The following is a 12383-nucleotide window of genomic DNA, read 5'->3' on the forward strand; positions in this document are numbered from 1 at the left end:
TTTATCTCTCTTTTTAGGTCATTGGACCAATGGTTTGGAAAATGACCCCACATTTGTTCCTAATGCTTCTGTGCCATCTATCGGTAAGTTTCATAAACTTAAAAAATCAAATTCAATTAGATGTCTAAAACTTGAAGAACTTCATACTGTAAAAAAATTGATGTAAATATATTTTATATACAATACAAATTACCACATTTGATTAAATGTTTAAGATAATTCTTTATTTTTCAAATGTCACCTTTAACCTATATTTAAATCTTCCGGCTGCCATAGTAAGGAGAGGTAAGTGGATATGAATACCATACCTTTAAGGGCCACGGTCACGAATTAGGTCAAAATTTATTTTTCCGTTTTCATTTTTTACAATGCTTTTGGAAAACAATTCTATTAATCAACCAAAATTTGAGTTTAAAGCTCAGGTCATGTTTTGTTTATATTTTAAATGTTTTAAATAAAATTCCAGGTTTAGACCCAATATGAATGTAAGCAACGTTAGGAACTGTTTAGCTATGTTCAACATGAATAATCAGATAGAAAAATCAGCTTGAAAAGGATCTTTTAAAGATACATTGAACCAATGTAAACAAAAATACTGTACGATCCTTGTTTACGTAACAAAGAATTATGAACTCTGTATATTTCTTATAACTCTGACACTTAAATTTTGGTTGTCAATTAGAAATACTGCTGTGTACGTACTCGGTGTTTGCTTATTTAATAGCTCTGCATCAAAGGTTAATGTAAATGAATGAATATTCAAATTTTTCAGCTGCCATCGTAAGGAAAAGTTACTTCTTCCCAGATTTTTATTTTTTTTTAGAAAATAATTCACTCCTATCGTAAAATTAACCAAAACTTAACCATCCATTTTCCAGGAGTTTTAAATATCTCAAATACATAAAAGCTGTTTTTATTTCATTTTAAGAAAATTGAAAACTTGAGAAATGAACAAATGCATACTCGTAGATTTTGTGGGTTGTTACATGGATCAAGAACCCCGAACCTTGAACGAAAAGATGACTGTCTCTACAACAATGACAGTGGACAGCTGCCGAAAAACGTGTACGGATCTGAAGTTTAAATACTACGGTGTAGAGGTATGAATTAATCAGAAAAGAACAAAAGATTAACTGCTGCTTGAGTCACAGTTATGCATTGATGTTCAGGTGAACACTGCTGACTATGGGCCTTTGTATAGATGTTTTTTTTATATCTACAGTATAGTGCACAGTGTTTTTGTGGAAATCAACCGTTGAACGTGAGGAAAATGAGGGAGGGCGACTGTTTGAAACCGTGCGCAGGTGATAGAACTCAGGCTTGTGGTGGGTCATGGAGAATTGCTGTGTATGAAAATCCACAAAACATACCAAGTGAGTACTACAAGCTAAACAATGTGTTTTTTTAAAAATAAGAAATAATTTTTTTTAAAATTGCCGGTGTAACGAAGAATTTTGACATGGGTTGAAAATTGAACGATGGGTATTTTTACAATGTTGAATGTTGAGACCAAAGGTGTTGATTAAAGACCCTGTTAAGTTGAAAAGTGACCCGCATCGTGGAATTTTGATCATGAAACCGGTTCAAAATTCAACACCGCATAAGCACAAATAAATGAATTTATAGGTATAACTTAGTTTTATTTAACCCCAATTTTACAGTTTTATTCATATTTATTCTTTAGATTAATATCTTTTATATGTTTACATATTTTATCGATAGGACAAAAAAATGAAACAGTTTAAAGATTATTTTTCTAATTTACATATTAACCCTTCAAATATATATTGACTATTTTATTCAGAGTGAAATGTTCGCCTATCATTGCTGTTTTGTGTGATATCTATATTTCAAATATTAATTGCATGTTTTTAAATAAGATTATTGGTATACGTGGATACATGATAAACTCTTCAATTGAGTGAAACAGGTTTTTAAAAAAATATTTTCTGGAATGGTGTACAAATATAAAGATATAAATAATATATAAAAGTTTGCATTACGTCATATTGATTAATTTTGGTCTTACATTTACCCACTAAATTGAAATTTTGATATTGTTCATTATAAGTTTTCGTAATAGGTGTAAATACAAAATTTACAATATGACATATTATAATTTTTGTTCTTGAACACAGTTTGTTAAAAATGTGGTTATCTAAAGTTTTACTGACCCAGTAAATAACAAAATCACAATATGAAGATACGCTAACAGTATTCTCCTTATATGTTTTTTTAAAGAGAAAAAACCAGCAATCATCATTTTGTTTTTTAAATTCATTTCCACTAACATTTGTAATATTACTATTTCGGAAATGTTAGCTTTTTGAGACACATTGTACATGTACATTTTTATGTATACTCTTTTTGAATGTTTTGTTTTGCTGTAAAAAAAAAAACTACGATTGGGATAAATCAGAATGTAACTCAATGCAAATTGTCCCTAGGCAATAATCATTCTGTTAATTGGAATATATAACAAGTTAGTATCCTAATTTTTGTACAGGATGACAATTGATAGCGTAATTTGCTTCTATAGTTTTTAAACAGTTTTGATCCCAAAAACGTATCAGAAGTTTTAATTGATTATTTGAATGAAATGGTAAATTGCATTTTTTTAAATAAAGACAATTGTACATGAAAATGAAGTAGAGGGCCATGTCACTGGGTCAGAGTTGGTGTTGGACCTTCCTATCACTCGCACCTTCATTATAAATGTAAAGAGTTTAATTTTTTATAATGAGAACAATATAGAACGTACGTCATGTTCATCTGTTTTTAATCGTAAAATAAATAATAAAAAGGACAACCTGATAATAATAGAGATCAACTGTAATATTTTTTATTAAGAAATGTGCATAATTATGCAGAAAGTAAATTGGTGCTTCAAAAATAGTTTATCTGACAAGTTTACGAATAATATTCTTAAGTAGAATAAATTGAATTAAATGTGTTGAGAAATTGTCAGATAAAAATATGACAATTGTTCATTTATTATTTTTCAAAGTATGTCTTCTACCAAATAAAACAGTTTTAATTATCATTAATATTAATTAAAACAGTTGGTATATATTTTTTATTATGAGAAAAATACAACTTCAGATGCCCGTGAATTTAAGCTATGTCAGTTTGCTTAAAAAGTACCGCTAAAGGTCAGTATTTGTTGGACATATTTATCAAAGATAATGACAAGTTAACATCAATTAAAGCTGAACACCGCTCGTCAATAGGCAATGTCCGCCATATTTCTCCCTGACCACCGTTATCCCTACAACCCCTATATAAGCTGCAAACCTCTAAGCTGTTCAAAGTAGTTCGTTGTAGAGATCTCACCAGTGTGGACGTATATCTTGCCTCGCCGTATTACTCGGTCCCGATGAAATGATCAAGTTTTACGCATTTTTTTAACTTAGGAGAATACTAACATCAAATAAACTGATCAAAATATAATTTACAAGCAGAATATGCACATAAAATAAGAATTAAATGCACAAAATCCAAAGACCACGAAAGGAATACTACAGTCGTCGGCCAAGAGTCGTCCTCCGATTCATAAGCAAAACAAAAAATCATCTTCTTGACTTCATTTACATAGTATAATAAATGGTAAATGTACCGAGTTTTCAGTCTTAATATTAAATTATTGTAATCTGACAAATCAATCGAAAATAAATCAGCAACGTCCACATGTGTATCGGACAGAACAAAAAAATAAAGCTTCTAAGTATATACATTTAAACCGTGTAAAGCAAGTTCAAGTTCATTTCAAAGACAGTTCAAAATAGTTGGAGTCAATTTTCAACAGGGTCAATTTTCAACGTGTCGAGATCATTGGTGTTTAAATTTTTTTTATTAAACTGTTGAAAAATGACCTAGGTATAATTTTCAAGAGTTTTGGTCTCAATTTTCAGCGTTGAAAAATCACCCTCCGGTCAATATTCAACGTTGAAAAATGATACCCGGGTCAATATTCTTCATTACACAAGTTTAAATTATTTTTTTTCTGATAGGAATATTTTGATCAATTGTTGGCTTTCATTATTCACTATCTACAAACATCAAAGTTTGTACCAGAATTCGGAAAAAAGATCAATCAATACGGTATTCTAAAGTTCTTTTCTACTAAATTCTTTCAAGTCTTAAAGAACTAAAGATAACCACATATTATATTATATACTCAGTAACATGCCTATTTTAATCGGTCGTTAACAAACGTTAATGTAAAAGAGTGTTCAATCTTTCAGCCGCCATCGTAAGGAAAGGTTAGTCTTTTCTCATATCTTTTTTTGTTGTTGAATAAAACCACTCATGTGCTAAAATTAAACAAAAACTAAACCATTCATTTTCCAGTAGTCACAAATACTAGTATCTCAAGTATATAAAAATGTCTTTATTTCAACTAAAGAACATTGAACACTTTCAAAATGAACTTTGATGTTTTAATACTAATGCATATTTGTAGAATTTGTTGGTTGTTACATGGATCAACAAGCCCGAACCTTGAACGAAAAGATGACTGTCTCCACAACAATGACAGTGGACAGCTGCAGAAAAACGTGTACGGACCTGAAGTTTAAATACTACGGTGTAGAGGTATGAATTAATTAGAAAAGGACAATGATTAAGAGAACCTTCAGATACGGTAAATTGTTTCATAAAAGAATGCAAGTGAGGCAATAGAATTGTATAAGTGTTGCATCATTTTGGAACAAACAATTAATTGTAAAATATGACATATAAAATTGAGTATTTACAGGTCGTAATTTGTCGAGCAAAATCGTGCATTGTTCTCAACAAGATTGTCAGAGAGTTACAGTTAATACACTCATAACATTTTATATATATATATATATATATATCTATATATCTATATATCTATCTATCTATCTAAAAAGTAATATTATTGAAATAAGAAAATCTTCTTTTAAAGAGTGTACATGTACATAAGATGGCTACATTTGTTAATTGAATTTAACATTTATATGCGTTCATAATTGATTCATGCAGGAATGAAGCTAGCTAGCATGGTAAAACAAGTGTAAAATTATCCTTTTTTTCTGCAGTGCTTGCTTCCTTCATTGTCCGTTTATAATATTGTTTTACTTGGGTGCAGTTATAGAAATTGCTGCTTGAGTCACCGTTAGGCATTGACGTTCAGGTGAAAACTGCTAACTATGGTCTTAATGTATATATGTCTCTTGTATATCTGCAGTACAGTTCACAGTGTTTTTGTGGAAATCAATTAATGAACGTAAGGAAAATGAGGGAGGGCGACTGTTTGAAACCGTGCGATGGAGATAGAACACAGGCTTGTGGTGGAAATTGGAGAATTGCTATATATGAAAATCCTCTATACATACCAAGTGAGTACCTTGAGAAAACAATACGGTTAAAAAACTATTAAAATTTGCAGGTTCAAATTTTTTTTCCTGTTATTTATATTTTGATAAAATGTTGGTTTTCATTATTCACTATCTACGAAAATGAAAGTTTGTACTAAAATTCGAAAAAAAACCAATCAGTTAGATATATCGTTTTTTAGCTCACCTGAGCCAAAGGCTCAAGTGAGCTTTTCTGATCACAATTTGTCCGTTGTCTGTCGTTGTCGTCGTTGTCGTTGTTAACTTTTCACATTTTCATCTTCTTCTCAAGAACCACTGGACAGATTTCAACCAAATTTGGCACAAAGCACCACTAGGTGAAGGGGATTCAAGTTTGTACAAATGAAGTGCCACGCCCTTTTTAAAGGGGAGATAATTGAGAATTATTAAAAATTTGTTGGTATTTTTCAAAAATCTTCTTCTCAAAAACTATTCAGCCGGAAAAGCTTAAACTTGTGTGGAGGCATCCTCAGGTAGTGTAGATTCACGTTTGTTCAAATCATGGTCCCCGGGGGTAGGGAGGGGCCACAAGAGGGGGATCAAGTTTTACATAGGAATATATAGAGAAAATCTTTAAAAATCTTCTTCTAAAAAACTATCAGGCCAGAAAAGCTCAAATTAAAATGGGAGCATCCTCAGGTAGTGTAGATTCAAGTTTGTTCAAATCATGGTTCCCGGGGGTAGGGTGGGGCCACAATTGGGGGATCAAGTTGTACATAGGAATATATGGAGAAAATCTTTAAAAATCTTCTTCTAAAAAACTATTAGGCCAGAAAAGCTCAAATTTAAATGGAAGCATCCTCAGGAAGTGTAGATTCAAAATTGTTCAAATCATGGTCCCCGGGGGTAGAATGGGGCCACAATTGGGGGATCAAGTTTTACATAGGAATATAGAAAAAATCTTTAAAAATCTTCTTCTCAAAAACTACTAGGCCAGGAAAGCTCAACTTTTGGTGGAGGCATCGGTAGGTAGTGTAGATTCAAGTTTGTTTAAATCATGGTCCCCGGGGGTAGGATGGGGCCACAATAGGGGGATCATGTTTTAAATAGGAATATATAGAGAAAATCTTTAAAAATCCTCTTCTCAAAAACTATTTGGCCAGAAAAGCTCAAATTAAAATGGAAGCATCCCCAGGTAGTGTAGATTTAAGTCTGTTCAAATCATGATCCCTGGGGGTAGGGTGGGGCCACAATTAGGGGATCAGGTTTTACATAGGAATATATATAGAGAAAATCTTTAAAAATCTTATTCTCAAAATCTATTAGGCCAAATAAGCTCAAATTAAAATGGAAGCATCCTCAGGTAGTGTAGATTCACGTTTCTTCAAATCATAGTCCCCGGGGGGAGGGTGGGGCCACAATTGGGGGATCAATTTTTACATAAGAGTATATAGAGAAAATCTTTTTAAAATCCTCTTCTCAAAAACTATCAGGCCAGAAAAGCTCAAATTAGCATGTAACCATCCTCAGATAAAGTAGATTAAAGTTTGTTCAAATCATTGTCCCTGGGGGTAGGGCGGGGCCACAATGGGGGATACATTTTTATATATAGAGAAAATCTTTAAAAGTCTTCTTCTCAAACGTATTAGGCCAGGAAAGCCCAAATTTGAGTGGAGGCATCCCCAGATCATATAGATTCAAGTTTGTTTAAATAATAGTCCAATGGGGGATGAAATTTTACTTAGGAATATATAGAGAAAATCTTTCAAAATCTTCTTTTTAAAGACTATTTGGCCAGAAAAGCTTAAACTTGTGTAGAGGCATCCTCGGGTAGTGTAAATTCAAGTTTGCAAAATCACTAGTGGTAGGGCGGGACCGTGATGGCGGTTTGAATTTTTACATAGGAATATATAGAGAAAATCTTTAAAAATGATCTGGGAAAGTTTTTGGTCCAAAACTCAGTACTTAGTGTGAAAGCACAGGTTATGAGATTAAAGGTAGATTTAAGTTTTATGAAACCATGATTCCCTAGAGAATAGTGGGGCCACGAAATGGAGGGGGGGGGGTATATAGGAATAGAGAAAAATCTTAGAGGTACAACAACAAAAGGGGCTTGGTATTTACCAAAAAATAAGAGGTGGATAAAAATTGGCAGATTTTCATTTTTTTTTAGCAAGATCTACTGTACTCAGTTGTCAAGATATTTTGATACTGTAATGCTAATTTGATCAGAATTAAGGCAATTGTTGCTCAGGTGAGCGATATGGCCCCTGTGCCTCTTGTTTCTCCTAAGGATACCTTTCTAATCTTAATGATTAACTATTGATAACTCCACATTATACTAAACACTTTGTTATATGTCCTCTTTAATCGTTCGTTATCAAACATTAATGTAAATGAGTGTATAAATCTTTCAGCTGCCATCGTAAGAAAAGGTTAGTCTTTTTTCAGATTCTCTTTTGTATAAAATAAATCAATCGTATAGTAAACTAAACCAAAACCTTACCATCTATTTCCTTAAGAGTCATAAATATCTCAAGTACATGTACATATAAGCTGTCTTTATTTCATTTAAAGAAAACTGGAAACGTTTTAAAATGTTGTTTTTTGTTTTATGACAAATACATGTTTGTATTTAGAATTTGTTGGTTGCTACATGGATCAACAAGCCCGAACCTTGAACGAAAAGATGACTGTCTCTACAACAATGACAGTGGACAGCTGCCGAAAAACGTGTACGGACCTGAAGTTTAAATACTACGGTGTAGAGGTATGAATTTTTTTTTTTTTTTTATCGATATTTTTTTTTTTTTTTTTTTTTTTTTTTTTTTCAAATTCTTTTATTGATTTTATATAAAACAATTTACAAAGATAGCTTATACATAGATATGAATTTCAATTGAAATCATTATTCATTATTATGCCCACAGTGATAAATATAATAGAACATACATACTAACATATAATGTATCGTCCGAAGACATAATCATACATGCATATATTGAAATGTTACATTCATTGGTATACGTAGTAAAAATAAGTTGAACCCCTGGCTTACCCGGTGGACATAACACATACATATGCATACAGTCCTTCACTACGTCCCCGGGTAAAGCGCTAATACACATAGACAGTCCCTATGTGTATCGGGTATATTATTGTTTTGAAAAGAATAAAAAATATCAAAGTTTAGATATCAACAGTTGAAAAAGCTCATTTTCTTTTGTGTTTTTTAGCATTTTCAGAACTGCACAGTGTGTCGTAATATACTCTTTGAATGAGTTTTTTATCAATAAAATTGATTCGGGTAAATTTTCAAGTCTACAATACATTTTACATTTGTATATTCTATATGCAATAAATGACAAAAAATAATTATATAATTTGGTGACTTGTGTTTCTTCCAGGTAGAACCCCAAAACAATATGCTTCCAATTAATATCAAAATTTAAGCACTCGCTAGCCACTTTCCAAATTTTTACTACATTAACACAATCAAAAATAAGATGTTTTGAATTTTCAATTTCGTTACATTGTTTGCATTTAGCAGTGATATTTTTATTCCATTTGCTCACTAAAAGATTGTTACATAACAGATTGTTCAGTAGTTTGTAATTAAACTCAGCTAAGGCTTTGTCTTTGGTATTTTTAATTTTCTGTGTATATATTGATTTCCATACATTTTTGCTTTCCAACTTAAATTCTTTTTCTAATTTAGATTGTGTACAAGGTGCTTGAAATTTACGTTTTATTAATCTTGAATAAAAAGTTTTGGTGTTGTGTTGATCGGAAATTATTTGTAGTTGTTTTGTTTGTAAGTATGGAATTTTTGAAAAATCGTATTTGAGTTCAAATTTGGTAAAAATTTGTTTTATTATTTTGTATTCACATAACCAGTTTGTTCTTTTGCGTAATGTATCGAATATATCCGACGAACTTTTTAAAGTTCCATTCTCTTCAAAAATATCTTTTACATATAGAATTCCGCTTTTAATCCAATTTTCAAAGCAGATTGTCTTACCTTTAAAATTGAATATTTTATTTGACCAAATAGGTTGTAATAAAAAAGCTTCGGTAGAAAGGGCAGGTATTTTGGTTTGGGTATCATCTTTACATAAATTATAGCATACAAAAGCTTGCTTGTAGAACTCTGGGAAGTTGTTTATTATACCATAGTCTTTGGCAACCGTCTCATTTGTTTTCATCAGATATTCAATATCAATTTTTGTATCCTTACAGAAACTGTTAAAAAAATATTTAATATTGTGTTCTGTACTAAGTAAACGTGGAATCCACATAGCTTTTAGGGCCGTAAATTTAGATTCTATATCAACAAGACCTATTCCTCCCTCATATACTTCACCTATGATGGTATTTCTTTTGATCCTATCAGTTTTATTCCACATGAAATTAAATATAAGCCTTTTAACATTTTTTATGAAATCATTGTCGGGTATTTCCAAAATGCTAGCTACATATATAAGTTTAGAAATTGCTAATGTGTTTATTATTGTGCATTTTCCAAATATTGTTAGTTTTCTTTTTTTCCAAGATTTAAATAACGTTTCCATTTCATGATATATTTTCATCCAGTTTTTATTGTAACACTCAATCTTATCATGACCAATGTGTATACCTAAGCATTTCACTGATTGGTTCGTTACATGTATTCCTTCAACATTGTTATATTGGTTTTTAAGAGTGCCAAGAAGGATGCATTCTGTTTTAGATATATTTATTTTTGATCCCGCGAGTTTGCAAAAGACGTCAATGGTTTTAATGGCTTGTTTGAGAGAATCTATATTCTTCAGTGATAATGTCATATCATCTGCATGTTGGATGTTTTTAATTTCTTTTTCTGAGTTTTTAATTGTAAATCCGTTTATTAACCCATTATTTTTTATTTTATCGGATAAGATTTCAGCGACGAAAAGATATAATAATGCTGAAATAGGACAGCCTTGTCTAATTCCTCTATGCATTTGACATGTTCTTGAAATCCATCCATTATTTTTTAATCGAAATATTGGGTTTTTATATAAAATTTTAATCCAGTGAATAAAATTAGTTCCGAAATTAAAAGTCTCTAACGTTTTGAATAAAAAATTCCATTCAACAGAATCGAAAGCCTTTTCAAAATCTAAAAAGAGGAGTAGCCCGTCTTGATTATTGTTTTCGCAATATTCAAAAATGTCTAGAATTAGTCTAGCATTTGTACCTATAAATCTTCCCTTTATGTACACTGTTTGCTCATTACTTATATATTCATCTATCACTTTTTGCAATCTGCGTGCAAATATAAACGCAATGATTTTATAATCCGTGTTAGTCAAGCTGATAGGTCTGTAATTTTTCAATAGATATTTTTCACCTTTTTTGTGGATAAGAGAGATTACTGCTAGGCGTTGAGAGAAAGACATTTCATTTAACTGGAAAATTTCTTTTAACATATTAAAAAAAAGTGAAGATAGTTGATCCCAAAAACATTGATAGAATTCTGCTGGCAATCCATCAAGCCCGGGAGCTTTATTACTTTTCATACTCATTACTGTATCTTTACATTCATCTAAGGTTGGAAATTTATCACAATTGTCTTTAGCTGTAGTAGAAAGCGTTTTAATATTACTAGTTTCTAAATAATTTTCAATGTCTACGTCGTTTACATTTTTTGTATCGTATAAATTCTCATAGAAATGACACATTTCACCTAAAATTTCGTCATCTGTTGTTAAGTTTTCCTGTTTTTCATTCTGTAGTTCATAAATTACGTTTTGTGTTTGATGTTTTTTTTCTAGACATAAAAAATATTTCGTGTTCTTTTCACCTTCATTAATCCATTTTGCACGTGATCTTATCTGAGCACCTTTAGACTTTTTATCATAAAATTCGTTTAACTGAGTCTCTAAGTTTCTTTTCCTAATCATATCAATTTCATTGTAAGGCAAAGATTCTATATATTCAATTTCTTTTTCTATATTAAATATTTTCTTTTTAAATTTGTTTGATTGTTTAACGGAGAAAATTATAGAGAATTTTTTAACCTCGTCCTTTAAAATTTCCCATTTTTGTATAAATGTGTCATGCGTGTTGGAAATATTTTTTATGATTTCAGAAATTTGCTCTTTGTATTCTTTATTTTCTAAAAGAGACGTGTTAAGCTTCCAATAACCACCCCCCTTTTTGTTATCAAAAATATTTAGATCAAATTGTATCGATTTATGATCGGACATTCTATTGCCGTTAGAATGGGTGCCGGGAATTTTTTGTAATGCTAAATTATTAGTTTTTAATGATAAGTTTTCACTCATAAATACAAAATCAATCCTACTTCTTGGTGTGTTATTTGCATCGCACCAAGTAAATCCATCGGAGTGTTTATTTTTTTCTTCCCATAGATCTGAACATTTCATTTGCTTAATAATTTCTTTCAAAAGTTTTGAACTCTTATCAGTAGTACTATTCAGCTTACAGTTGAAGTCACCACACAAGATAGTATTTGATATATTATTCGAGTTATTATTAATAAATGTTTTCATTCTTTTAAAAAATTGAATACGGTGTGATTCATTATTAGGGGCATAAATATTTACCAAAGTTAAATCCGTTTCGCCTATTTTTACATTAATCAAGATTTTACGTCCATCATTAGAACTGTGCCTATTAATAATATCTATATCTAAATCTTTCTTAAATAGAACTGATACACCTTTACTATAAGTAGAGTCTGAAAAACAATGAATAGATTTTCCTCGCCAGTTACAATTGTAATTAAACTCGTTCTTTTGGGTAAAATGAGTCTCTTGGATGAGAGCTATATCTATCTTTGAATCATGTAACCAATTATAGAACTTTAATCTTTTTTCTTTAGTATTAAGGCCTCTTGCATTAATAGATATAAAATTGATCAATGCCATGTTACTCATGAAACAATCGATAATAAACAAAAGTCTAAGGTAGTTTTAGTTTACCGTATAATCTGAGTCCTTAAATCACAATAGTGGTCAGAGTTCCTGTAAGAGTCCGAAAGGGATCGAGTCCAGCGTTAACCTTCAGCGGTGCGCG

General features: G+C 31.0%; 1 protein-coding gene across 1 annotated transcript in view; it reads left to right on the forward strand.

Annotated features, from left to right (window-relative positions):
• The first annotated feature begins 975 nt into the window (after positions 1-975).
• The window catches only part of LOC128176228 (uncharacterized), a 46271-nt gene continuing 34863 nt past the window's right edge, over positions 976-12383 (forward strand). The window contains exons 1-7 of the mRNA XM_052842404.1: positions 976-1100; positions 1223-1373; positions 4245-4262; positions 4463-4593; positions 5213-5363; positions 7739-7756; positions 7961-8091. Of these exons, the coding sequence (XP_052698364.1) occupies positions 987-1100; positions 1223-1373; positions 4245-4262; positions 4463-4593; positions 5213-5363; positions 7739-7756; positions 7961-8091 (714 nt within the window). The 5' untranslated portion in view covers positions 976-986. The remainder of the gene's footprint in view (positions 1101-1222; positions 1374-4244; positions 4263-4462; positions 4594-5212; positions 5364-7738; positions 7757-7960; positions 8092-12383) is intronic.

The sequence above is a fragment of the Crassostrea angulata genome, chromosome 3 (genome assembly GCF_025612915.1).
Source record: "Crassostrea angulata isolate pt1a10 chromosome 3, ASM2561291v2, whole genome shotgun sequence".
Classification (NCBI taxonomy): Eukaryota; Metazoa; Mollusca; class Bivalvia; order Ostreida; family Ostreidae; genus Magallana; species Magallana angulata.